The 25203-nt window shown below is 40.1% G+C and overlaps 1 protein-coding gene across 1 annotated transcript; it reads right to left on the bottom strand.

Moving 5' to 3' along the window:
* Positions 1-7: 7 nt before the first annotated feature.
* Positions 8-24321, bottom strand: LOC137186160 (collagen alpha-1(XXVI) chain). The gene is made up of 14 exons (XM_067594850.1): positions 23682-24321; positions 23318-23440; positions 22909-23012; positions 9935-9996; positions 9688-9793; positions 8361-8459; positions 8099-8227; positions 4955-5038; positions 4291-4343; positions 4139-4201; positions 3670-3705; positions 3544-3588; positions 3379-3463; positions 8-2620 (listed from the first exon to the last, which is right to left on the bottom strand). Exons 1-14 carry the CDS (start codon positions 23858-23860, stop codon positions 2487-2489), a joined length of 1302 nt encoding a protein of 433 aa, XP_067450951.1. The 5' UTR covers positions 23861-24321; the 3' UTR covers positions 8-2486.
* Positions 24322-25203: the final 882 nt, after the last annotated feature.

The following is a 25203-nucleotide window of genomic DNA, read 5'->3' as shown; positions in this document are numbered from 1 at the left end:
CCCTTTGTTGTTGTGTACTTTAATCTTACTTCAGTGATCAACACAGACAAATATCTGCTGGGTACAATGTCTAGCAAATGACACAACAAAGCACACGTCAACAATGCTGAGTATAAAAGATAATTAAACATGCACAAGACACAACAAATCAATTGAATGACTGCATTTTCTGTGTACTACATCTTGACCTGTGGTGGAAGAAGGACCTGGATTCCTTACTTGAGTAAAAGTAGCAAAGCCACAACGTGAAAAATACTCCATCTCGAATAAAAGTCCTAAAGTCAAAATCTTACTTATCTTATTATCAGCCAAATGTACTAAAAGTATCAAAAGTAAAAGTACTTTCAGTGTTATATAGTAATATTTTATTAATGGATTATTGTAACTGATGCCTTAGAGGTTCCCAATTTTTCAAGACTGTCTTTAAACAACAGTCAGGTGCTTGCTGCAATCATTCCTCTTGTTCATACTGACCATAAGAAGATCCCCTCCAAATGCGTTTATAATTTAAGTGATTGGGGCCAAAATCCACAAGCCTTGTTTTGAGCAAAATTGTATTTAAAAGTTTATCTGAAGCTTATATGAGGCTTCAGCTGTCTGAGTTAGTCAAATAAAGTGGATGTCTTCCACAGTCTTTTTAGTAAAAAATTCCTTCTTTGTGTCTCGACAGACAGTGTTTTCCTGTTCAGTGGAAGCATAGTGACAAAAAGAGGGACTTTGGCACTGAAAAGTTTGAAACTTTGAAAGATATCGACTTGATTTGACTAATTTGGAAGCTTCATAATGGCTTTAGATAAACGTTTAAATACATTTTTTCCCCAAAATGAGGATAGTTGCTCTTCATCCCCATCACTTACATTAAAATTGGATTATGAAGGGATCTCCTAATGATCAGTATGAACCGGAAGAATGATTACAGTGATTAAAACACGTGTCAGTGTTCATTTGGGCACCTGACTGTTGTTTTAGGACAGACTTGAAAAATCGTGAACCCGTCCTTTAATGTGTAAGCAGAATTTTACTGATATATATATCATTTTTTTGTATGATGTAATGCTTTAAATGGAAAGTGCTTTTTGTTTTGTAGGATGCAAAGTTTATTATCTGTATCTCTGTCTGAATTATATCATTTGATGCCATTATTTTTTTATGGGTTTGCCTGCCCAGGGACTGCTGATGAAATTTAGCTATCTAATTAACTCTGGGACAGTCAGTCACTGTCCACTGTCCCTGTTACATAAACACATAAAATAAAAAATAAATAAAAATAACTGGTTGAAGTGGAACTTAGTTGAACTACTTTATAGACTGTTGGGTAGTTTAATTGTTAACAATGCATCATATTTGATTTGCTTTGTGTGTAAAATCTTAATCTGCAAAGTAACTAGTAACTACAACTGTCTTATAAATGTAGTTAAGTTAAAAAGTACAATATTTGCCTCTAAAATGTAGTGGATAAGAAGTAGAAAGTAGTATAAGGTACAGTACTTGAGTAAATGTACTTCCACCACTGGTCTTGCTCCTTTTACAGCTGTATTTAAAAGATAAACCAGTAGACTGAACCCGCGGTAATGTATGACAACTTATCAGAAACTGAACAACCAAAGATACAGACACATTCATTTGTTTTCCGCTAAAGGTGGTTAACATTATGAACCTTGTAACAGAGAAAACAAAGACTGTACCAGACAAAGTCGAAGCTTTATTTGGAGACACACGGCTCGGTCTCTCAGAGACTAATTATAAAATAATCAAATCTCTGAGGCAGTTATGAAGAAGTCAGTGTAATCCTGTCCGGTCGCGTGAAGCTGCACTGCAGTTGAGCGAAGTTTGCAGAGTTTGGGCCAAGACTCAACTGTTGCAGCATCTCTTCCTTTTTGCTTCCCAGATGTGTGCGCTTTCCAGATGCTATTCATTTCACCTAACTTTATTTTAAGCAGATATTCTTGGCAGCTTGTCATGTCTTACCTCAGCTTTAACAAGGCAGAGCACAAGGAGAGACACAGAAAGAAGAGAAAAGAAGAAATATGCTTGACAGGCTAACACGAGATGAACCCCCGAGGTCGTTCCAAGAATGTGTTTGACACTAAATAGTACGTTTTGGGTCCGGCTCTCGGGGAAGCTCGCATCACGGCCTGGAGAGCTTTGTAACATCAGCCAGCAAACTGACGTGTTTACTAGGCAGTCTTTTATCTGAGGAAAGAAAGATGCCAAAACCCTCATAACACTTTATGAGATTATATTTCATAGTAAGACACCATGTAAGTGCTGCTACTAATGTTATGTAGACATGCAGCAACAGGGTCAAAAAGGAACTACAAGCATTTCATTTAGATGAAATGCTCAACATCTCATGCCTGTCTCATACAGCTGAACTCATTTGTGACAAAAAATACAATAAATTCAAATAATAAAAGTATGAAAAAAAAATTTAAGGTCCAGTCAACATCTTTCACAATATATCACACACATACAAAATTAGACACTTAAAGGGGAGCTCGTCTTTGTCTCTCCTCGAGTATTTGAAGAGGGGTTTGAACAGGCTGCAGGCGTTTGGTCTTTATGGCGGTAAAGGATAGGGGGTCCAAAATGCTGCCAAATCCAGATCCTTCAGAGTTCTCTGTGCAACGACAAGAAAGACAATAAAACAGTTGGCCAAAAATACTCTTCTAAGGGAAGAGTTTGACATTTTGGGAACAATGCTTTGATGATTTCTGGCTGTTAGGCTAACTGTTTCCCCCTGTTACCAGTTTTAGGCAAAGGTAAGCTAACTGAATGCATTTCAAAATTTATCTGAAGCTTATATGAGGCTTCAGCTGTCAGAGGTAGTCAAATAAAGTGGATCTGCCACAGTCTTTTTAGTAAAAAAAAAAAATCCTCTTTTTGTCTTGACAGACAGTGTGTCCCTGTTGAGCTTCGGTGGAAGTATAGTAACACAAAAAGGGAATTTGGCACTAAAAAGACTGTAACTTTGAAAGATATTGAATTGATTTGACTGAAGCTTTATATTAGCTTCAGATAAACTTTTAAAATGCATTTATGCAGAAAACGAGGACTGTGGATTTTGTCCCCCATCACTTACATTGAAAGTGCATTTGAAGGGGATCTTTTAATAGCCAGTATGAACAGGAGGAATAATCACATCGAGGAAAACCTCTTTCAGTGTTCATATGGACACCTGACTGTGGTTTTAAGACTAACTTGAAAATGTGTGAACCTATCCTTTAACACAAAAACCTAAGAGTAGTAACAATTTCCTTGTTTAACTCTTAGCCAGAAACTAATAAGCATATTTCCCAAAATGTCAAACTTTTCCTTCAACATAATCATTCTGAGGCATGGAATAATGTTTTCCACCATCTCTGTTTGTCTCCTCACCATGAATGCCAATCATGTGCTCCAGGATCAGCACCCTCTCGGCCAGGATCTTTAGGGCCTCCCTGAGCTGCTGCACTGCTTCACCCTGAACAGCAACGTCACATTTACTGAGGAACATTTTTTCTAACGAGCTCAAGAGGAGAAGACACTGACGACGTCTCTTACCTCATTCAAGCCCTCTCCTGGCTCTCCTTTTGGCCCTGGTGCCCCCTGCGAACGCAGAGAAGAAGAACCATGTCATCTCTGTGTTTAACGTGTGGGTTTTATGAAAAACAATAAGCTTATACTCACAGGTAGGCCGTGCTCGCCTGTTACACCTGGAGGCCCCTGTATGAGGAAGAACAGAGGAAAAAATATTCAGCGCTTTTGCTCACTCACATTTTTCTGGCTTGCATTCTTTATCCCCCGTGCTAATCTGCCTCTTCACCAGATCTCCAATCTTAAATCATACTAGTAGAGGAAGGGGATCAGGTTTAAAGGCAGAGGCCCACTAGAGAGCTGACTACAGAGGGGACCCGACATGGCTGCCCTGATTAGTGAGGCCTGGCCTTGGACGAGAGAGAGAGAGGGAGGATTAGTCACGGCTTGGAGTAAGTCTTTGAAGAAAAGCTTGTTCACCTTTAATGTGTTTAAGATTGCATGACAGCTAGGACCATTTACAAAACGTAGAACAAAAAGCATTTTGATAGTTCATCAGAATCGAATATGTTCAGCCAGCCTGCTAATCCAATAACAAGGGCGATTTTTAAAGCGGCCTCACCCTTTCCCCTGGATCTCCTTTAGGCCCAACATCCCCTGGCTTGCCTTGGAGGCCTTCCTCGCCCTTGTGTCAGCAAAACAGAAGGACACGTGTTAATGATGCCAGTCTTGTTTGTATTGATCCACAATCAGCTTCCGGTGACAGATACTCACATCTTGTCCCGGCAGGCCTGGCATCCCCGCAGGTCCTCTTGGTCCTGGAGGGCCTGTTGTTGTGTTATTCACGAAAACATCACACAGTGAGGGGTATGAATGTCAAAATGTGTAAAACTGGCTCTGACTGTTGTGCAATATCAAAATTCAATTCTGAGTTTAATTTAATTCAGACATTATTTTGTCCCGTAAGAGAGATTTGTCAGGGTTTACAAAATAAACACATCATTAAACACTTGAACCAACATTTTCTCAATGTTTTCTTAGAATTTTCCAAATGTAGATTTGACAATGACAAAAAAGTAACATGTATATTGTGTTTAATTCAACCTACAGTAAATCTTCTTTACATCACAGAACATTTAAATACAAAACACCATTTCTTTATTGCTGCACAAATAGAAAATTGATGCTTTTGTGTTAAAGTGTATCTCCTCTTACACACTGTCTGGTAAATCATCATGACATGTTTGCTATCTTTGGAAGTTTTGTGGTTTTCGACAGTTCTTGACTACACAATATGCTTTTGTTATGGACCCGCCCACGCACCCACATGATGAGAGGTCAAACCTCGATCATGACATATGATATGATAGGCACGCATGTTTCATGAACTCTGTGTTCCCTAAAAACCAGTTGGACTGGAAATATTGATTATATGTACCTGAAGGGCCGATAGGACCTGTTGGACCAGGAGGGCCGGCAATGATCTCAGGAGCAGGAGGAACTGTATGGATGGGGTTGTCCTCTGGGATTAAAAAAACACACAAACAGACATGTAAACAGCAACTTTGGTTTAGCACAAAAGATAATGGAGACAGTAATGATAGAAAAGAAGAAAGAAATGAACACATGGCTGAGAGCTGGTGAAAAGCCTTTATTTAGATTTACAGCTTATCATTTAAATGTGAGATCTGAGACCTGCAATTTTGTGTTTGAATGTAGTGAATATAAACCCGCAATATTTTTTACTGTCAGCAATGTGGACATTTTAATGATGTCGTTTAACTTTTCTACTGAAGTCAACAGAATCAAACATACTTTAAAAGTTATTAAATTTCTGTTGTAAATGACATAAAATAAAACTAGATTTTTATTACTTCTTTCACTGATCAACACTGTGTGTGCAGTGTGTGTGTGAGTTATTGAGGATACAGCACAAGAACCACCAAATTACTGTTTAAAAGGGCCAAAATCTCATATATCTCTGCAGGATATTAAAACTCCAACACTGGATTAGTGGTTCCGCTGAAATCTTCACAAACCTGAAAAGATCAGGTAAGTTTGACCCCAAACATTTACTATCAGGTCATGTTTCATAGTTTTGTATATGTTTCCAAAGATTATACTTCACTGCTAGAAGGCTAGCAGTCTCGAAAACACTCACTCACTAACAAACAGGATCCAGGTGCAACGTAACCCATCCCAGGAGAGCTCAGCATCCCTTCCTCTGCTCACCGCAATTTTATGTTGCGCAACCTACAAGCTCCTTTAAATCGTTGCATCACCTGTTCTCCCTCCATCCCCCATTTGTGTGAGATGATTCTGTTCACTCTGAGCTCTGAAATGCATATTGGGCAATCTAACGACAAGCAAACTCTAAATACAGATGCGAATGCAGCCAAAAGGGAATAAAAACGTGCTTGAAACCAATTATTGAAGTCACACTGACGGGTGGCTATGGATGCATGCGACTACATGCTGTATGTAATATGAATGCAAGACTGTTTTGCCGTTTTTGTGGTCAGAGTTTCCCCATTGATAAAATCAGATCAGCACAGAAGCAAAATCCAATCACAAGTGGTCAATTGTGATGCTTTTGACACATTCATGATGTCAAGTGTGAACTACACACAATCTGGTTATATCTCAAGACGCAAGGTGTGTGTCTCTGCGGCTGTTGATCTGCAGTTACAGGGTTTGTTTGCTTTAATCATAATTTCCTCACAGAGTTCAACAAAGCAGGCAGACAACTGATAATCGCTGCTTTACAATGACCATAAATCCACTACATTTGCCAGTTAACAGGTGGAAAATAAGTAAAGTCATCATAAAGTCTTATCAAAACAAAATGACCAGTAAATTTATGATGCACTAGAGAAAGCGAGTGAAATAACAATTCCTTATCCAGCTCTATCCCAGGCCCAGGCCCCAAATGATTATGTTTCGTTTATCATTTTTCCTGACTAAGAAAAAAAAAATAATAAAAAGAAGTAAAGAAAGGGTCAAAGGAAGTCAAAATCTCAGGAGGTAGGGTCCATTTTTTCAACTTAACAGAGGAGTTAAGACATCAAGGGTCAACATTCAGGCTACAGAGTTTCATCAGCAATAGAAATAAATCTGATTTGACAGTGATCGACAGGAACAGCTGGACAATCCAAAAGAGATCCTATTTAATGGAGCAGTAAATGCTTGGACATAATCTTTCCTCGTAGAAAACATGCGAGAGGTGGAAGTCATGCCTTGTTCACAGCATGTAGGATATTTCAAGGTATGCTTGTAAGTATAAATTTTGTTTGAAACCAAGCCACACTTCCACTTCCTCTCCACTTTAACATATGCTCAGAGTCAGTCTTCCCCCGTGTTGAGACAGTGTTGTTACATTGTGGCTGCAGTCCACAGAAAGGGTCTAGAAGGAGCAGATTTCCCTCTGGAACTAATTTTCTAATGTTACAGTCTCCTCGAGCCTGGCTGCCTCCCCGAGAAACTCCACAAGAGTGGCAGACTATCTCCTCCCTTGTTCGTAGCCAGCCCAGCTCTTGGCTGCGGGCCGCGGCCTGTTCCCCAAAACGCAGACTGTTGTGCTGACAGCTAACAAATTAGGCCTGGTTTACAGCCAGTTGGCCCCCCTCAGCTAACATGGTCCCACAGACCCAGATCTACATAGTTCCAGACCCGCAGACACAGTCCTGGGCTCAGAAAGGCAGACGCAGCCAAAAGCCTAATCGGAGCCAGCAGTCTTCATGAGGTAGGGCCTAATGATTATACCATGGATGTCTGCTGCCTCCCTGTGGTGAAACTCAAAAAGTGAGAGATGTACATGAGCTTTTTATCTTCTATATTTCAAAAGATATGAAGTTTCATAGTTGCAAACAACAAGAAATCAATTATGCTCATTTTTATCCCTCTCTATGTGTGTTTGATTATACAGATTTCTTTGGGCAGGTTGTATTAAAATTGGATGAGATGAATGAAATATGTTTTTCTAATTGATTCGGTCTTTTTAAAGTCCCTCCTGAGCTAATCTTATGATTTATAACCTGATTTTCAGCTCCATTGTTGGTGGTGGTGTTAAATGAGGTTGCTGTAAACAGTGGCTCAGCAGCAGCAAAACACAAGGAAACAATTAAACTAAATCTAAGCCAGCCCTTCTCTGGAGAAGAAACAATCCTCTCTCCATTACGGATTTAAGCCCTTTGCTAAAAGCTGAAGGACACACATTGCTCACTTAAACACTTGCAGTTCTGGTCTCTGTGCTTCCATCTCACCTGTGCCCCCTATTAAACTGTTTTCCATGCATACAGACCCATTTGGCCGGCGTTCATGTTCTGCTTGACGAAATGATTGCAAGGGAACATATGCATGAGATGTGTGAATGTTTGAAGCTGGTGAAGCGCATGATTCATTGCAGGATGAACAGTGAAAGTGGACCCGTGGTTTTGGCATAGTCTCAAACCGTCCAAAAACTGAACGCTCGAATGGTTTCACAACTGTAGTGGATTCAGAATTCAACCATGTGTTCAGGATTGGCTTCTATTATACTCTAATTCAAGCCCAGATTTAAAAGAGAGCAGAGTGGTCTGCTCACCTTGGTTGTCCACTTCAAAAACATCACCTCTCGCTCGGACAGGGAATGAGCTCGGCCCTGGAGTACCTGGTGGACCAGGAGGGCCGGGGAGACCTATTTCCCCTGGTAGACCTCTGTCCCCCTTTGGTCCTGAGCACCAAAAAGTTCATCAAAAATGAATCCACCAATTATTCACTTTGATTAAACACTTTGTCAACTTTTGTGAGAATCGTCAACATATTGAAGTGAGCAAATGAGAAAAGAAGGTCTGAAGATATTTTACCGATGGGTCCAGGGAGGCCTGCTCTTCCAGCCGGACCTGGTGGTCCAGCAGAACCAGGAAGCCCCTGAGGTCCGATGGGCCCTGGAGGTCCTCTGCCTCCTGATACCGAGACAGAAAACAGACAAATGTAGAGTTCAATGAATAATTCACTCCAAAATGATTTAAAGGGGAACTCCATCAATATAAAGTTCAGTTGTGAAAACAGTTGTATAATGTCATCCGGAGGAGTTTTCCAAAGTTTAAAACAAAACCCCAGATGATGTCGTAAGTGTTCTCTTGGATCATGTAACAGAAAGCCCGCATTAAAAACTGGAGGTATGGGGTTTGAAAGAAATGGGGATTTATGACGGAGCGGGGATCTATGAAAGACTATTGATTTGTAATAGGGGAAATGTAGGATCTCATGTTTCTTCAGAGCTTAACTCACAAGAGGGATTTAAGGGTGCTTTCAAACCTAGAGTTAGTTTGCTCTGGTACAAATTAGTGAGTTGTGTTTTTTTTGTGTTTGTGTTTTCCTCTTGGTTTATAAACAAGGCAATGATGATCTTAATTTATTTGTGACCAGACTGAGACTACTTCCTCTAAAGGGTCTTCGTGCAACTGTTTTGGTACGCACCCCAGCACAATTGCTGAATTTACATCGGCCCAAATGAATCATATCAAGCAAACAAACCACAGGCCTATTAAACCGGACTAAACAACATTGGTTTGGTTTGAAAACGCCCTAAAACATGCAGACATCTCGGCCTCTACTGCTTCAATTTTTACCGTTCTTTTTTTAAATCTGTCTCTCACAAGTCCCCAAACGTTATGGAATTACTGCACTAAATCACTGGAGTACATCCTTACTGCGTCTCACCAGCTTCTCACCAAAGTACTGAAGATGGTCAGATAAAAATCACATATATTACATTTCCAAACATCCATCAAAAAACCTGAGCAGCCAAATCCAATAGTCTGTTATCCATCTAATCTATGTTCTATCTGTAGTCAAGTGGATGCACTGCAGGCCAAAGAACACAAAATTTATAATGCTGTGTGTTAACTCCTCGCACAACCGTTCATCAGTGAAGTAAATACGGGTAATGATGAGGTCAGGGTTTGGCTTTTGGGTCCACAATGCAAATAATTTGGCTACAAAACCAACAGCAAATGGATAAGTAAGGCTTGTAAGTCGTAAGTAGTAGATTTGACAGAAATATTGAACTGAATACTGAATAATGTGCAATTCTTGTACCCAAGTTGACTGATTGAAGTACAAATAAACAGCCCCTAAACTCCTCTTCTGCATATGTCAGAGAGCACGTTTTTAATGATGTGTTTGCACCTGGCGGAGGAGTGGGTTGGGGTTTGTCCACCTCATTGTCTGTTGAGCCCTCCGGTAAACTGCTGAGCGTTGGCAGTGAGGAACGGCCTTCTTCAAGCAGCTTAATCTACAACAAGAGTGGCAAATGTGAACATAATCTCCATACACATGGTAACAAACTCTTCAAAAGTTTTCAAATTATTCACAGGATAGAGAAGGATTACCCAGTAGAGGTATATATTTGGAAAGACAGAGAGATCTTCTTTACCTTTGATTCAATGGCATTTATTCTGCTGTTCATGTCGGTGAAACTGGTGCAGTTCAGACACTCTGTAAAAAAAGAGACAGACAAGAATGAGTTTAGTTTTGTGATTACAGACAGAAATACATGCTGCTGCTTCTCCATCTGTCTCTCTTCTTTCATTCCTATTTCTTTTTTCATTCTGGCACCGCCACTAGTATCTCTCTATCTCACAATGAGACGGTCAAGCCAAGATACACAGGAACAATGCCCATCGAACCAGACCCAAGAATTTATTAGGAATTCCTCCTTAAATCATGTCACTCACCCACAGAATAAATATTTTATTAGACCTCTCTTGAAATTCTCTCCCTCTCTCTCTTGCTGACACACACATACTCACGCCCAGCACACACCTGCTTGTCTCCTCCTGACTCTGCATGTTTTCTGTCTGTCTGTCTGCCCATGTGCAGCGATGGCCTGCGTGCCCACACACACACACACACACACACACACACACACACACACACGCACACACACACACACACACACACACACACACACACACACACACATCCTCCTCCAGATACCAAAACCAAAACCATTCACTGTGTGCAGTACATGGAAACACAAACAAACTCACAATTATACACGCAAAACACCCACACCTCCACCCACATACCTTCACTGAAATTCCCGAAATCAAAACTGTAATCTTACAACATTTTAAGGACACAACTATTGAAAGGTAATTTCATTTACCTGCCAAAGGACATACCTGATTGCCATCGCAGCATTAAAATTGCATTCAAAGGAGAAGTGTGGCAATATTCTGTATTGTTCTTATTGTCAACAAGTCTCAAAGGACCAAAGCCGACAATGAATTTATCTTACTAACAAATATTGCCTGATATAATGTTTTGGGCCAAACACTTCCACTGTTGTCCAAAAGCTTTTAAAAATACATCAATGAGTCACACTCTTGTAATGAGTGACATGTCCTTTCACCGATGTTTTTTTGAACCAACCCCTGCTGCTCTAAATACTCACAAGTGCATCAAATGTGTATAAATCTGCAGGTGAAAATAGTTCCCGACAAATGAACTCTTGTTAAATCTATTAAAACATTAGTACCCAACTGTTTTAGGAAATCATTTAGACTTACTTAGCTAGCATGGCTCTATGGATGGTAATGTCGATCAGTATGTCACCATCACTTAAGTCTAGACTGAAATATCTCAACAACTATTGGATGGATTGAGATGAAATTTGGGACAGACGTTCATGGTGCCCAGACAATGTTTCTTAATGACTTTGGTGATCCCTTGACTTTTCCTCTATGTTGGGATGATCTAAAAACTGGAATAATCCTTTCAGAATCATGATGAAAAGTGTCCTATAGTAAGACATTCACTCACATAATGAGGTTAATAACCGTCGCTTTATGGTCATTGAGGTTGTTCAAGTGTTTTTTGGATTCAGTATCTGTGCACTTTAATGTCATCTGGCTTGAATGAAGGTTTCTCGTTTTGCTGCTTTTTGTAATATGACTTATGTTTAGTGAGATTTGTTTTGTTGTTATGAGCTCCCTCTTTGAAAGAGTCTTCCTATTGCCTACAATGTTGCACTTGAATATATTATACTGTACAGTTCACGTGTGTTTAATTGTAACACTGTTACCAATTTAAATGATTTAAACAATTTAAGTGGAGTGCTGTCCTACTGTCCTTTTGATTTTTGCCTTTTAGGATTCAGAAGCCGTCCATACATACTGGGGTTGAACACGTTGATTCATTATCTAACATTTTCTTCTAGGGCCTCCATGAGCAGGAAAGTATTGAGAATGCATTGCTGGTTTTGGTCTTATAATTGATTTTTTTGACAATAAGTGAAATTGTGAACAAAAAGGCAGTTTTTGCTTCTTTTCTCAGGTTTCTTATGTTCACTTTTGCTGTCAGAACCTGCAAATTATTCATCAATGTACATGTGCCTTATAGAAATTCTTGATTGCCAGTAACTTTCTATGTTATCTTCAGCCTGTTTCCGTTGTCTAACTGACAAATTACACCATCAAGCTACCAAATCTAGTTCCTCTAAACCTCAGATACCACATTCTTTACTGTGTAGCAATTTTGGATCCATTACATGAACTGTAACCCAAAACACAGAATAGAAGTGTTTCATTAAAAAAACTGTATTTGTTCTAAATCCTAGCCTTCCTCTGGTCTATGGCTCATAAGAAGTCAGGAATGTCAGCTGTCAGTCCCACAGATGGGACCCACCCACATTGTGGTCATAGCAGGGGAACCTAGAACAAGGAACAACTGGTGCTCATAAATAGCTAACAACAAAAATGACCCAAACAGCTATGGTCTGCCTAAATCGTCGTCTCCAACCGCGGCACACAGGGCACTGAGAGCAGCCGCTGAGGTTTCTGCTTCACTGAAATAGGACAGGGTGAATGTCTGCACCGTGTCTGTGTGTCTGCAATCCAGTACATCCAGTCCAGTGGTGTATCTGACTGCGTGGGTGTGGTTTCTCAAAGCCTCATTTCAACTTCTTGAATCTTGCCCTGGAGCACGGCCACAGACGGAAACAACAATCAACAGCTAAAATCAAAACACATTCCTCAGGATTCATCAACCCAAATACTGAGCAATGTTCAACCGCAGGGACCAGTATGACCCCACATGAGCTGTTTGTTGTGACTAACTGCACTGAGGTTTCTTCAGCGGCTACTCCACCGACATCAAAGTCGCACGCAGCGCAACAGCAAGACTGTGGGCAATCAGGGGCTCCACAGTGTGAGAGGTCTGATGAGCTGATATGCCTTCATCTCCTCCATAATTATTCATCATCAGCCCAAAGGAAACTCCACCCTCTGACACTTTTTCACTGTTATATACAGAACATCAATCTGTGAGGCATTCCAGGAGTTATTTTGCGATGATGTGTTGGTCGGTTGGTCTACCATTTTGGTCCTGACTGAAATACTTCCAGCAACTATTAGATGGATTTACATGAAATTGTGTACAGACATTCATGGTCCTCAGAGATGAATTCCTAAAGACTTTGCTGATCCCTGACTTTTCCTTGAGCGCCACCACGAGGTTGAGATTTTAGGTTTCAACTGAAATGTCTCCACCACTGCTGGATGGATTGCCATGAACTTCGGTACACTTTTTATTGTCCTTCTTAAGATTAATTGTAATGACTTTGGTGATACCTTAAAGGGGACATATTATGTACATTTACAGGTCTATATTTTTATATCTCTGCATGATTTACAGTTCAAAAAACTGTATTTATCTTTTACTGGCTCTTTATGCAGCACCTCAGTTCAGCCTCCATCTGAAGCAGGCCATTTTAGCTCCTGTCTCTTTAAGACCCCCCTCTGTTCTGATTGGCCACCTCTTGGAAGTTGCCCCTTTGACTTTCTTACAGCCATTCGAGAGGCTACATCAACAAACCATAGAACAAACTACAGTAGTAGAATTTCAGTAGTTTTTGTCATTATTTACTTGAAATTTCAATTTCTCAAATACATCCGAATATGTTTGAGCCGGAATCTGATCCGAAATATGAGAGTGGACAACATGAACAACACATGACCTTAGCAACAAAAGCTACAGTGCGGACAGCCGTCTGTGGGCATGTGTAATGAGCTGACTTCAGCTGGTCTGCAAGGAAGGGAAAAAAAACCTTGCAAACGAAGCGTTCAGAGCAGGTTGAAGCCCTGGCTTTTGACTTGCTGGGAGCATTTCTACATAGAATATGTTAACCTCAATGTTTGTAACTTTGACCATGTTTAACATAGATGTCTGACATCATAACAGTATATAAATAACAGAAAATCACACAAAGCATGATATGTCCCCTTTAAGTTTTCATGTAACACCACCAGCAAGTCAAAATGTCACTTTTTTATGTCCAAAATACCCATAAAACTACTGACATTCCCATCAGCCTTAGCTGTGCTTTGTGTTTCATGCTAATTAGAAAATGTTAACACGCTAAACTAAGATGGGGAACATGATAAACATCATACCTGTTAAAAGTCAGCACATTTGCATTGTCATTGCCAGCATGTTAACATGCACTGATGTTAGCATTATCTCACAGCACCACTATGCAGCGTCACAAAGCTGCTATCATTTTCTTTACCCACTTTTCACTCAACATTTTATGCATCATGTCTTGTATCTACTTTGCTTTATGGTCTGCTGAGTCATCTGTTGGCAGAGAAACAAGCATCTCTGCCTCATCCAGTGGTGGAAGAAGTACTCAGATCCTTTACTTAAGTAAGAGTACTTAAGTATTAGCATCAAAAAGTACTTCAGGTATTGCAGTAAAAGTACTTGTTTTGTCCCTCTGACTGATATATTATTACATATGGCAGCATGTCACTGTTGTAATTGCTGGAGGTGGAGCTAGTTTGAACTACTATATACAGTTAGCTAGTTTAGTCCAGTGGTTCCCAACCTAGGTGTTGGGCCCATCCAAAGGGTCACCAGATAAATCTGAGGGGTCATGAGATGATTAATGGGAGAAGAAAGAAGAAAAAACAAAGTTCTGATACACAAATCTGTTTTCAGTTTTTTTGACTTTTTCTCTAATCTTTGATTTTTGGTGAAATATTGGATCATTCGAACATTTATTGAAATGAAACCATGTGAGAAGTTTAGAGGGAAAAATCACTATTTGGTGGAGTTGTTAATAACTCATAGACATCTGAAATGTGACCCCGACTACATGCTGCTTTTTGTAAGACATCAAAAACAGAAATGTTGGAAACCACTGGTTTCATCTTTAACAATGTGTGTATTTTAAAAGCTTGTTATATTATCCATTGTGTCAAATATTCATCTGAAAAGTAACTAAAGCTGTCAAATAAATGTAGTGGATTAGAAAGTACAATATTTCCTTCTGAAATGTGATGGAGTAGAAGTAAGAAGTGTGGAAATATTCAAGTAAGGTACAAGTACCTCAACATTGTACTTAAGTACAGTCCTTGAGTAAATGTACTGAGTTACTTTCCACCACCGCCTCGTCCATGATGTCTAAAAGTGGCTTATTTAGCTCCACTCTTCACTGCTAATGAGCTAACTTGTCTAGTCCTCATCTTTTGTGCACCACGAGCCAAGAATAAGCCAGCAATATCTTATTATGTCATAAACACACACCACAGGAAAACACCACAACCGAGTTAATGTACCATATATGTGAACCAGAGCAAAACAACAGCATTTTTTTCTGAAGGTGGCGGGCAGGATTTTCTAGAGTTGGAATTTAATTACGTTGGGTTAGAAAACCAAACTTCCGTTGTGTTCGAGCTGATGCTTAGAGCGAGACCGCAGCTATAGAGTCTGTTTGGATCCATAATTACACCATGGCAACATAAGAGAGGGTTATTTTTCTTGGATTGTACTCAGCTCATGGGAAAGATTCAGATTTGTGTTGTCTTTAGTGGGAAGCGAAATAAACAGAAACCTATAAGGAACTTTTTCTGCTGTGAAGAGAAGGAAGGATTTGTATGATTGAGCAGTATTTGAAATATTCAGATACTACTATTCTGCCTGATATTCATGAAACTCACTGAAAACGATGAGAAGATTAGCATTTCATCAATTATAGGAGCCTTTTAAAAATTCTTTATTCACATGAAAGACAAAGCCAATGTAAAATTACAACACAAGCAAAGGGACATTTGTTTGATTCAAAATGACCACAGGCACAGTATACTTTAACCACAGAAAATGCCATTAATAAAAATATCAGATTGATGGGTAATGCACCATGCAAGTGAATTATATGTCCATAAATAACACAGGTTGGAAGCAAAGCTGATGTTAGTCTTATGTGATAAGCTCAACTGTTACGTCTGGCGATGAGAGACGACAGAGCAAATTTGCTGCTTGAATCAAACTCCCTCTGGGCAAAGCGCTAGTGTGCAAATAAGATTAGAAACTCTTGAAAGATAAATCTTAATTTAAACATCAGAAGAACCAAGACAAAGGCTATATTTCATCTCCGCAAACTACAAAAATGCCACCCCATTGAATGAATCATCCCTGCCGTTATTGTGTGATTCACAGTACAAGACAGCACAGGATATTTTGGCAAGAGTGTAAGTCTGACTGCGGGCATAGTCTGTTGAGACATTTCCTACATTAGAGCTGGATATAGATCAAAGAAATCACTCTTTTTTTTGCACATACACACAGACAAACCTTAACCACAAAACAAACCATGACGCACACAGCTTGAGACGATAATTTTCAGAGTCACTAAATAGTTGCTCTGTCTGTATGTGTGAGGAGGACAGAAGGATGATGTATTGAAACATCTCCTTGGACCATTGTAAGAGTGGCTTTCACGTCCCCAAGACACACAGACAAGTGTGTGCCCAGTCTGTGAGCTGTGTGTGTGTGTGTGTGTAGACCACAGACAGCCTCCAAGAAAAGCTGGCTGCATCCCAGGAGCCTGTTGTGTGTCAGCCCCAGCCTGCAAGTGGTCAGCTATTGCTGGCATGAAGAACAGCTGGCACAAAACACACACCCACACACACACACACATTTGTACTGTCACAAACTCTCAGTCACTAAATCACACACCCACTTTGACTGCGGTGGCTGGTGGAGGATGGTGAATGGAGCAAAAAGTTGTTTTTTTTTTTTTTTTTTGGAAAACCAAAATGCCTAGAAGTCCACAGTGGGACCATTTAACATTTTTCACCATGATGCCAGCTGACAGGCCACACACCATTTCTTCAAAATGAGGCTTTGCAACAATTTGCAAGTCTGAAATACTTGGCAATTAATAGGATTTCCCACTACATCAGAGGCATGGTGCCATTATTTCATGCAGAACAAGATATGGTCAATGATTAAATAATGGACTTCAAAACCACAATGAGGCAAAGTCATTAATCTGACATTCCGCCCTCGCAAAATACTGCCGCACGACTGGCGCAGTCATGACATGACGACAAACTGAATCCTTCCAAACTTGAGAATGCACCTAATTTCTCTGCTAGTCCCTCATGCTGCCAAAATGCGACCACTCATCCCATCCCGCTGCACCGTCCAGCTCTTCAGCCAAGTCAGCACACACAGCTCTTGGTGCTGAAACACTAGCAACACATCAAGGAGAGATGGAACGGCCCGCCAGTGAACAGACATTCAGTCATCGTCATGCTATGAGATGATGTGGTGTGAATCTGGTGAGGAGAGATCACCGTGATCAGCTGAAATTCAGGGCAACATTTTTGAGGTTCAAATGATTTAGCAGAAGTGTCTGAAAATGTGGAGATGCAGAGAGAGAGAATATCCATCCTTTCAAGTCATATCAGATATATTGTGATTATGAAATGAGAACATATGGATGCCACAACAAAGCTGGAACTATCTGCTAGAAATACTACATTTTAGAAATACTATATATACTAAATAAGACATTACCATTTATTATTGAGTGTTAAGTGTAAATGTTTCATTTTGAGCATGCTAGCAGCATGACTTGGGGGTGGGCAGTGTCGATTGGTCAATCAATCAGTCTACTACTTTGGTCCAGAGTAAATATCTTGATGTTCATGTGGATGGCCACATGACGAATCCAAATGAATGGTAAATACTAGGTTGGATCAACCAGAGGGACACACTCTCATGAGTGCAGTTAGGGTTAGGATTAGGGGGTTAGGGTAAGGGTTAGGCTAATCTAATCTAGCACCAACCCAAATGTATCCCCTGACTTTCCCTTTAGCACCACCAGCAGGTTTATATTTTCATGTTCAGAGTGAAATGTCTTGACCACTATTAAATGGATTATCATGAAATTTGCAGACATTCATGTCCCTATCAGGATGAATTGTAATATCAGGTAAAATGTGTCCAATACTTTGGTTCATGCAAAACAACAAAATGACATTCAGCCTCGGCCACTAGCATCACTGTAGACTCTTAGCCTTGTTATGTTATTTGTGCACAACATAGTGCTAGGATTGATAAAAGGATACCGAAAACAATAGTGGTTTGTTTCTTAGCAAAAAAAAAAGTAATCCAACATCCAAACTTGTAAGCAGGAATATTCCAGGGAGACTTGAAGGCAGCAGAAAGATAGACATATGGATTCTCACACATTCACAGGCAAACATCTGTCTTGACTAGCAGAAACCTGCAGATTTCATCAACCTTTATGGACACATATGGCTCTTATCGACCTCAGAAACTTTTCCAGGAACCTTTTTTAGTAACTCAAGAACTTTACCTGCTTAACTCTGCAACAGCAGATGCATCAACATGCAGACAGATGCAGGGACAAATGGAAGGATGTCATTACGAGGCAGGAAGACCCCAATGAGAAGCTGGTGAAAGAAATGAAAAACCACAGAAGGAGCATGGACGGAGCATCATCCATCAGGGAGATCAGACCAGAAGCAGGAACAGCTGAGCTATCCCGTAGCTCCCAGCAGGTCAAAGGTTACTGTCTGACCTATATTTGAGCACAACCAGGGATGTAACAGAGACATCAGTCATATCCTTGCACTGCAGAGGTTGCAGTCTAGGGGAGCACATGTGGAAAATGGTTCTGTTTTATCACTTTACTCCAAGGAGATGAGAGGGAGAGATCTAAAAGACATAGGAAGTTAGATAAGTGGAAAGCAGCGAGGATGGAAGATAAAGAGACCAGCGGTGGCAAGAAAAAGCAAGACAAGGGCAAAGGCTTGCAAGGGGATGAGAGCGGATGATAAAATGGAAGAATTTGAAGGTATTTTGAGTGAAATAATATAGCTGGTGTTTAAGATAATCCCTCCAACAATGGGGTTTAACACACCTCCCTCACTTCCTCCTCATCCAGCTGCAGAGGGGGAAACAGTGACTTGAGCAGCTTTATTGCTGTAGCATTTACAAATGAACGTATTTGACTTCCTAAGCTTTCAGACACCTTTTCACGTCTTTAGTGAAATTCATCATTAACGTCACTGAAAAAACATCCTATGCAAGCACAACCAGCTTTAAACTTTGCTAAACTTCTTTTCCTGAGCTTTTGCTTGAGATCAAAGGTGACGGCTCTCATCAGGGGAAGTCCTGGCCTTAATTCTTTTTAGATTTTGCCCCCCCCCGTACTCAGACATTACCCACAATTCCTACTGTTAATGTGATCATGTGTGCAGATAGGCACCGGGGTGCTGCTGTGATGGAGCGGGGAGGGGGCAGGGGCCAACAGCAGGGAAATTAGGACCACATTTCTCCCAAATGTGTTCCATGCCGTCATGTGTTAGCACAACTCTACTGAAAGCAAAATGTAAATCTTCAGATGCACTGTACACAGCCAGCCCAGGCCAGACTGTCAAAAATATTGACGGGTCAGGGTGTCAACGAAGTACATTCGTGAAACACCCACTTTCCATTAGCAAGCACATAAAAATTCAAGCTTTGCGACCAGCTTGGCTTTGGAGCTCCGCCACAAGCTCCGAAATATTACAGAGTATTTTAAGGTTAGAAGAAAGGACAAAACAAACAGCTAATTCTGACTGTGTCAAGAGAGTCACTAACCCTGGGAACCCACTCGAAGACTTGCTAAAGCCAAAACCGACTATAAAAATATGTAGCATTGCACATTTTATGACTATTTAATGACTAAAGCATCACATTTTTTAAGATTTGTGACTGAATGTGAAGCTAATGATTATTTACATTGTTGATTAATCTGCCTCTCACTTTTTCAGTTAATCGTTTGGTCTATAAACAGTCAGAAAAATGATAGATGTGCATTGCGGTTCCCTAAAGCTCAAGTCCTCCTGGGCTTTCTTGTCTTCAAATTGCTTGTTTTGTCCGACTGACAGTCCAAAACCCAAAGATATTAATTTTAGTATCACATAAAACAAAGAAAAGCCGAGAATCCTCACAGCTCTAGAAGCTGCAGAAGGGAGTGTTTGGCATTGTTGCTTGAAAAATTATTTGAACTATTGTCAAAATATGTGCTGATTATTTGTCTGTCAATTGACTAATCGACTTTTCTTTTCAGCTCGAAATATTTTTTTGTGTTATCCTGGGACATTTTCTTCTTATTACTAGATACCAGATCCTTAAATTTCTACAAGAAACATTTCTTGTAATAACAACATATCTCTTTACAACCATATAAACCATTAACGTTCACTTTTTCTAGCCAATGTAGGCTAAATATCGTCTCTTTAGGCACTGAGTGAATCTTTTTCTTGTTTTAACAGCATATGGAAGTTTCTTGTTATAACAACTTACCAACTTATCATGTTATAACAAGAAAAGTTTTTTTTTAATGAGATACGTTCATTTTGTGAAACGTTTCTTGTTTAAACTGAATAATTTAGTATCTACTAATAATGAGAAATGTGTGTCATTACAACATGAAACAATCTTGTTCAAGTGAGAAAAGTCCCTCGTTGTAACAAGAAACTGAGCAAATGTTTTTTTTGTCATGGTGGCAGCAATACGCTGCCATAGAAAACAGATTCAGGGTTTAGGAGATAAAAATAAGAACATGCGTCAAGGTGAAAAGAACAAGCATCTCCTCAGCTTACACAGACTAAGCCCCAACTCTACCCTTCTTTATGTGCCCTGTCTCTACATCTCTGAGGGCCTCCGAGGCCTCTGAAGTGGAGCCAGAACCCCATCAAACTAAAACCAGAGGTGATGTCATGTTCATTGGTTAAGGCTGTCCTCTCTCACTCTGATAAAACAGCTGGCTCAAAGCCCCAATGCGGCAGTTTTCTGCTACACGAAGCTGCATGTACAGCGTTGGCGGGTTGACATAAAGACCAAAGACACACACAGAATCCACACTACAAGATAATGCCAACAAAAGTAGTTTTTCATGGTGATGCTGCAGAAACAAATATGAGTAAATCTTTCACTCATTGCGATAGCAAAAGTCAAAAAAGGACATTTTTTAAGTTCAATTTCAGTTGAGTTAGAGTTTCCTGCATGGCATTTTTATGAAGAATCACCAATATTTCTAAGGTTGTAATCTTGATATACAGTGATTTATGCTGTAAGATAAATCACTGACTTCTTTTTGTTGCACAGATGTTCATCTACGTAGGCGGAACAAGTTTTTGTTTCAGAGCTGCAGCCTGATCTTAGCATGGTCACGTATGTTACAAAGACCTGGTGGAGGAGTGTCATGCTCATTAATCTCAGTGGGGCCACTTTCCCACAGAACCGGCTCTCTGCTCTGCTGCCGTCTGGCCAGCTCGTAGCAGCTGGAACAGAGTGAGACAGAAACGCTTGTTACAGTCTTCTTCTCTTCTCTTCTCTTCTCTTCTCTTCTCTTCTCTTCTCTTCTTCTCTGTCTTTGCCAATTCTAACACCTTGTTGTTTCTTCTGTGCTAGTCCTCCAGATCTCCACTCTTTGTCCTCTCTTTCTCTACCTCTGACACACTGACCCCTGCCAGCTCTCCATCCACTCCTCAGTGTGAAACAGACTTTCAGTATGTGACATTAGCCTCCATCATTAAGGTCTCCTTACTGACTCGAACCTGGCCTTCTGTCTCTCCATATGGAGGCGATTTTCTCTGTGCTCTAACGGCCATTTAGCGTGTGCAAATACATCTCAGCAAACGTTAAATAAACAACCGAATTACTTCTTCACACTCCTGCAACCACTTTGGTTTCAAGTGAACCATAATCTCTGGCATTACGGACTCAACGGATATGGCTATGTGTTAATCTCTATGTGGAATAATATCCACGGCCGGGCAAATAATCATTTCCAAAGGCTTTGTAATAATGTCTGTGTTTATTCCATTAGTATTAATGCATGTTTTCTTAACTCATGGTAAATCCTGGCTATCCAAGTGCAACAATGAATAATTTTGCAAAATGGAACAAGGTGTGGTAATTATGACCAATAAGCAAAACTCGCTCATTGAGGTAACTGTTAATCTTGGACAAATGTTGACAGGTCATGTCAGTTTTTTTCAATTACTTATTAATTGCTGTATTGCCCAACCTAAAAAAAGAGCTTTTACTGAATAAGTGTAATAGAAAACTATTAAAATAAAAATGAAAAATAAAGAACTGCATCTCAGCCTGTGTAGCCTCCAGCATCCTTTTACAGGCCTCCATAATGTATGTGTTTAAAATACGATATGTGAAAACATGTTTGTCTGTGTGGCTGCGAGCAGTGGTCACATGAAAATGTATATATATATATAAACACCAGAGTTAAGTAAGCCCTACATTAGACCTTCATCCACCCTTCCACTCTGTTTCTTCAGGCTGACTGCGGTGACTTGCCCCTGGGTGAAAAATTTTGGTCTTTTACTGGGCTCAGAGTCTGCGGTTTGTGGTATGTAGGAGCAGCGCTGCCCATCACCGAAACCCAGACTACATCCCACTTTACAAGCTGCTCTGCTGGACGTTCCTCTGAGCATTTTTCATTAATTCTTTTGACTGTAATAGCCATGACGATATTTGGAGAGACAGGCGAAACTGCCTCTGAGCTTTCTACAGTTAAAAGAGCAACATGAGCGAGTATGTGTGTGCTCACATAGGCTTACTCTCAAATATGTACAAGAAGAGAGAGATACAGAAGGAGAGAGATTGTGGATCCAAGCACAGAAGCATCTTAAATGCAAAGCTGTAAAAAGAAAAGGTACAAAACCACAGAGCACAGCATCCCTTTCAACTCATGTTTTACTGCAGTCTTTGTTCCCAAAAGTAATCCAAAACAGACTCTCAATCTTAATTCAAAACAACCTTACAGTCATATCAAGAGACCAACAGCTGCACAGTAGCACGATTAGCAATCTACCCGACTACACACCACCAAAACATAAAAAAGGCACTGATGTGGGTAAAGTCGCCTGGTGCTGCTAAAAAGACACAGATGGATCCGGGCAAAACACATGGCCTTTATTTCAGTCCTTGATAGCCAGTTCTCCTCTACAATCACCTTTGTCTAATTTATGAGAGAGTGGCATCAAGGGAGAGAAGAAAAAACCCACATGAGAAACTCACCTTCACGACACTCTTCTCCCACAAACCCTGGGCAGCATCTCCACTCCAGTGCAGTGACCTGCTTGTAGGTAAACCTGAAAGACGGTCTGATGATTGTCCTGTAGCTGCAAGAAAGCACACAGAGACTGACTACAGGCACACATTCATATTCTTTAGTGTTTTTATTTGATAATGGACAGTAAAGTGGGGACAGGAATTCAGGGGAGACAGAGGAAACAGAAAAGTTTACTTGAATATTTCCATTTTATGCAACTTTACACTTTCTCAAGTAGAGAAAAGTGAAAATAAAGCACAATGGAGACCCCCAAATCACTAAATCCACCCCTGCCACCATGCAGGATGTCCCATATTCATGCCTTGTTATCAGCATCACAACTAAAAGAGATGGTGGGAAAAGAGGAGTTGGTACCTGATGACTTTGGAACAGGGTCCGGGCCATCTGCAGCCCTGAAACACTCTCTGCACTGAGGTTTCTGTCCCATTTTGCACCTGACAGGATACTGTCCTGGAAACAGTGTACTGACACCAGTTCCTAAAACACAGAAGAGATGTTATCCTTATTGACACCATATGAGAGAAATGTAATCAGTGCTGCTATGGAAATGATCACACACAAAGACAAAATGTGAAAAAAATAACAGTCTGAACACTTTAAGATACTAATGTAGCATCTTAACAGAGCTGAAACATTCACCAACATTCACCATGCAGTAAATTTTACTGCTTTAGATACAGAATTCGTATTTTGGTGAAAATTTTCAAAATGGACTCACCTGAGTTGGGTACTGGACCTGGTACCCGGCGGTCCAGCAGTACTCCCGCTCTGTTCCGATTTGATGCGCTGCCGCTGCACATTGATGCTTGGAAAGTGATAAACAAACCCGGTTCCCAGCGAAGAACAGACTAAACTTATCCACATGCATAGCGCGTAAAGAAACGATAAAGCCATCATCTCCCTTTTGAGTTATCCCTGATAAAGATGTCCGTAGATGCCGACAATCCTGAAGTTATAGATCCCTCTGAGGCAGATCTACAGTAATCTGGAGTGGAATGGAGGTGGGAAGCCTAAGCAAATCCCACTGTAATCAGTTGGTCATTTTGTCTTCCCGACGAGAAACAAACCGGTCCTCTCAAGATCCCAAAATGAATGACACACAGCCTCTTCCTATAGAATAATGCGGTTTTCTGACGTTTGACATCGTGCCGAGGAGTGAGGAGTCAAATATCCACTGTGGGTAAAAAGCGCACTGAGTGTGAGGGCTGGAGACGGAGTGCGTAAAAGCGCATCTGGTCCCGATCAAAAAAATCACGAGCCTTCAGTCCTCATATATGAACTATAATGTGAATGTTATGTCCAATAGTGAATTCCCAGTTACGCATTTGTATCTTATGTTATGTCTGTTGTCTCTTTTGCCCTCTTATTTTAAGCCCATTCTTTAAGCTTACATACTGTAAACCCGGGGGAAACAAAGACAGATATGAGCGATGACAGTATAAACTTACAATAATCTAAGGGACTGATAAAACGGTCTCTGTTCATTTTCATCCCTTTGTCATGTTGTTATTTTTCTTTTGGAGACTGAACTAACCTCTGAGACTCGAGCCTGCAGATACATTATATAATGGCAGCATATATATACAATGATTTTAATGACACTTGGGTCACCAAAACAGAAACCAGAAGTTTTTTTCCTTATCAGAATAGTTAATAATCTTCTTTTTGTACTAAAAGAGATGAAGTACAAAAGTTTTAGCGACCAATGTCAGTGAAAAATTAGCTAAATATGAGATTATAAACATGACATGCCATTTTTGTCAGGAAATGTATAACGTACATTAATGATAATGTTTGCCTACAATCTCATAATTCTAATTTAAGCAAAATTAGTGAGGAAAATTGAGATTATTTCCTCATTGTTTTGAGTCAAAGTCAAAATTTGGACTTAATATCCATAATCTTGACCTGATGAGTCACAATTTTACTTTATTACCTCATTATTTTTGCTTAATAAGTCAAAATTTTGATTTATTATCTCATAGTTTTGAGTGGATTGATTATGTTTGAATAACATTTCATCTACTCTTTCTTTCAGAGATTGAGTTCCATATTTTAATGACTGCTGACTAATGCCAATAAATAGAAGTGAACTATTATTTCCCTGGTTTTGTTGATCACCCTTTGAATGGTCCCAGTACTGTACCAGTTAAAGGTTGGGTTCACAAATTTTCAAGTCTGTCTTAAAACAACAGTCGGGTGCCCAAATGAACATTGAAACAGGTTTTTCTTGTTGTAAT

Source organism: Thunnus thynnus, chromosome 7 (genome assembly GCF_963924715.1).
Source record: "Thunnus thynnus chromosome 7, fThuThy2.1, whole genome shotgun sequence".
In the NCBI taxonomy this organism is placed as follows: domain Eukaryota; kingdom Metazoa; phylum Chordata; class Actinopteri; order Scombriformes; family Scombridae; genus Thunnus; species Thunnus thynnus.
The sequence above is the reverse complement of the archived record's forward strand: the minus strand, read 5'-3'. Positions and strand labels throughout refer to the sequence as shown.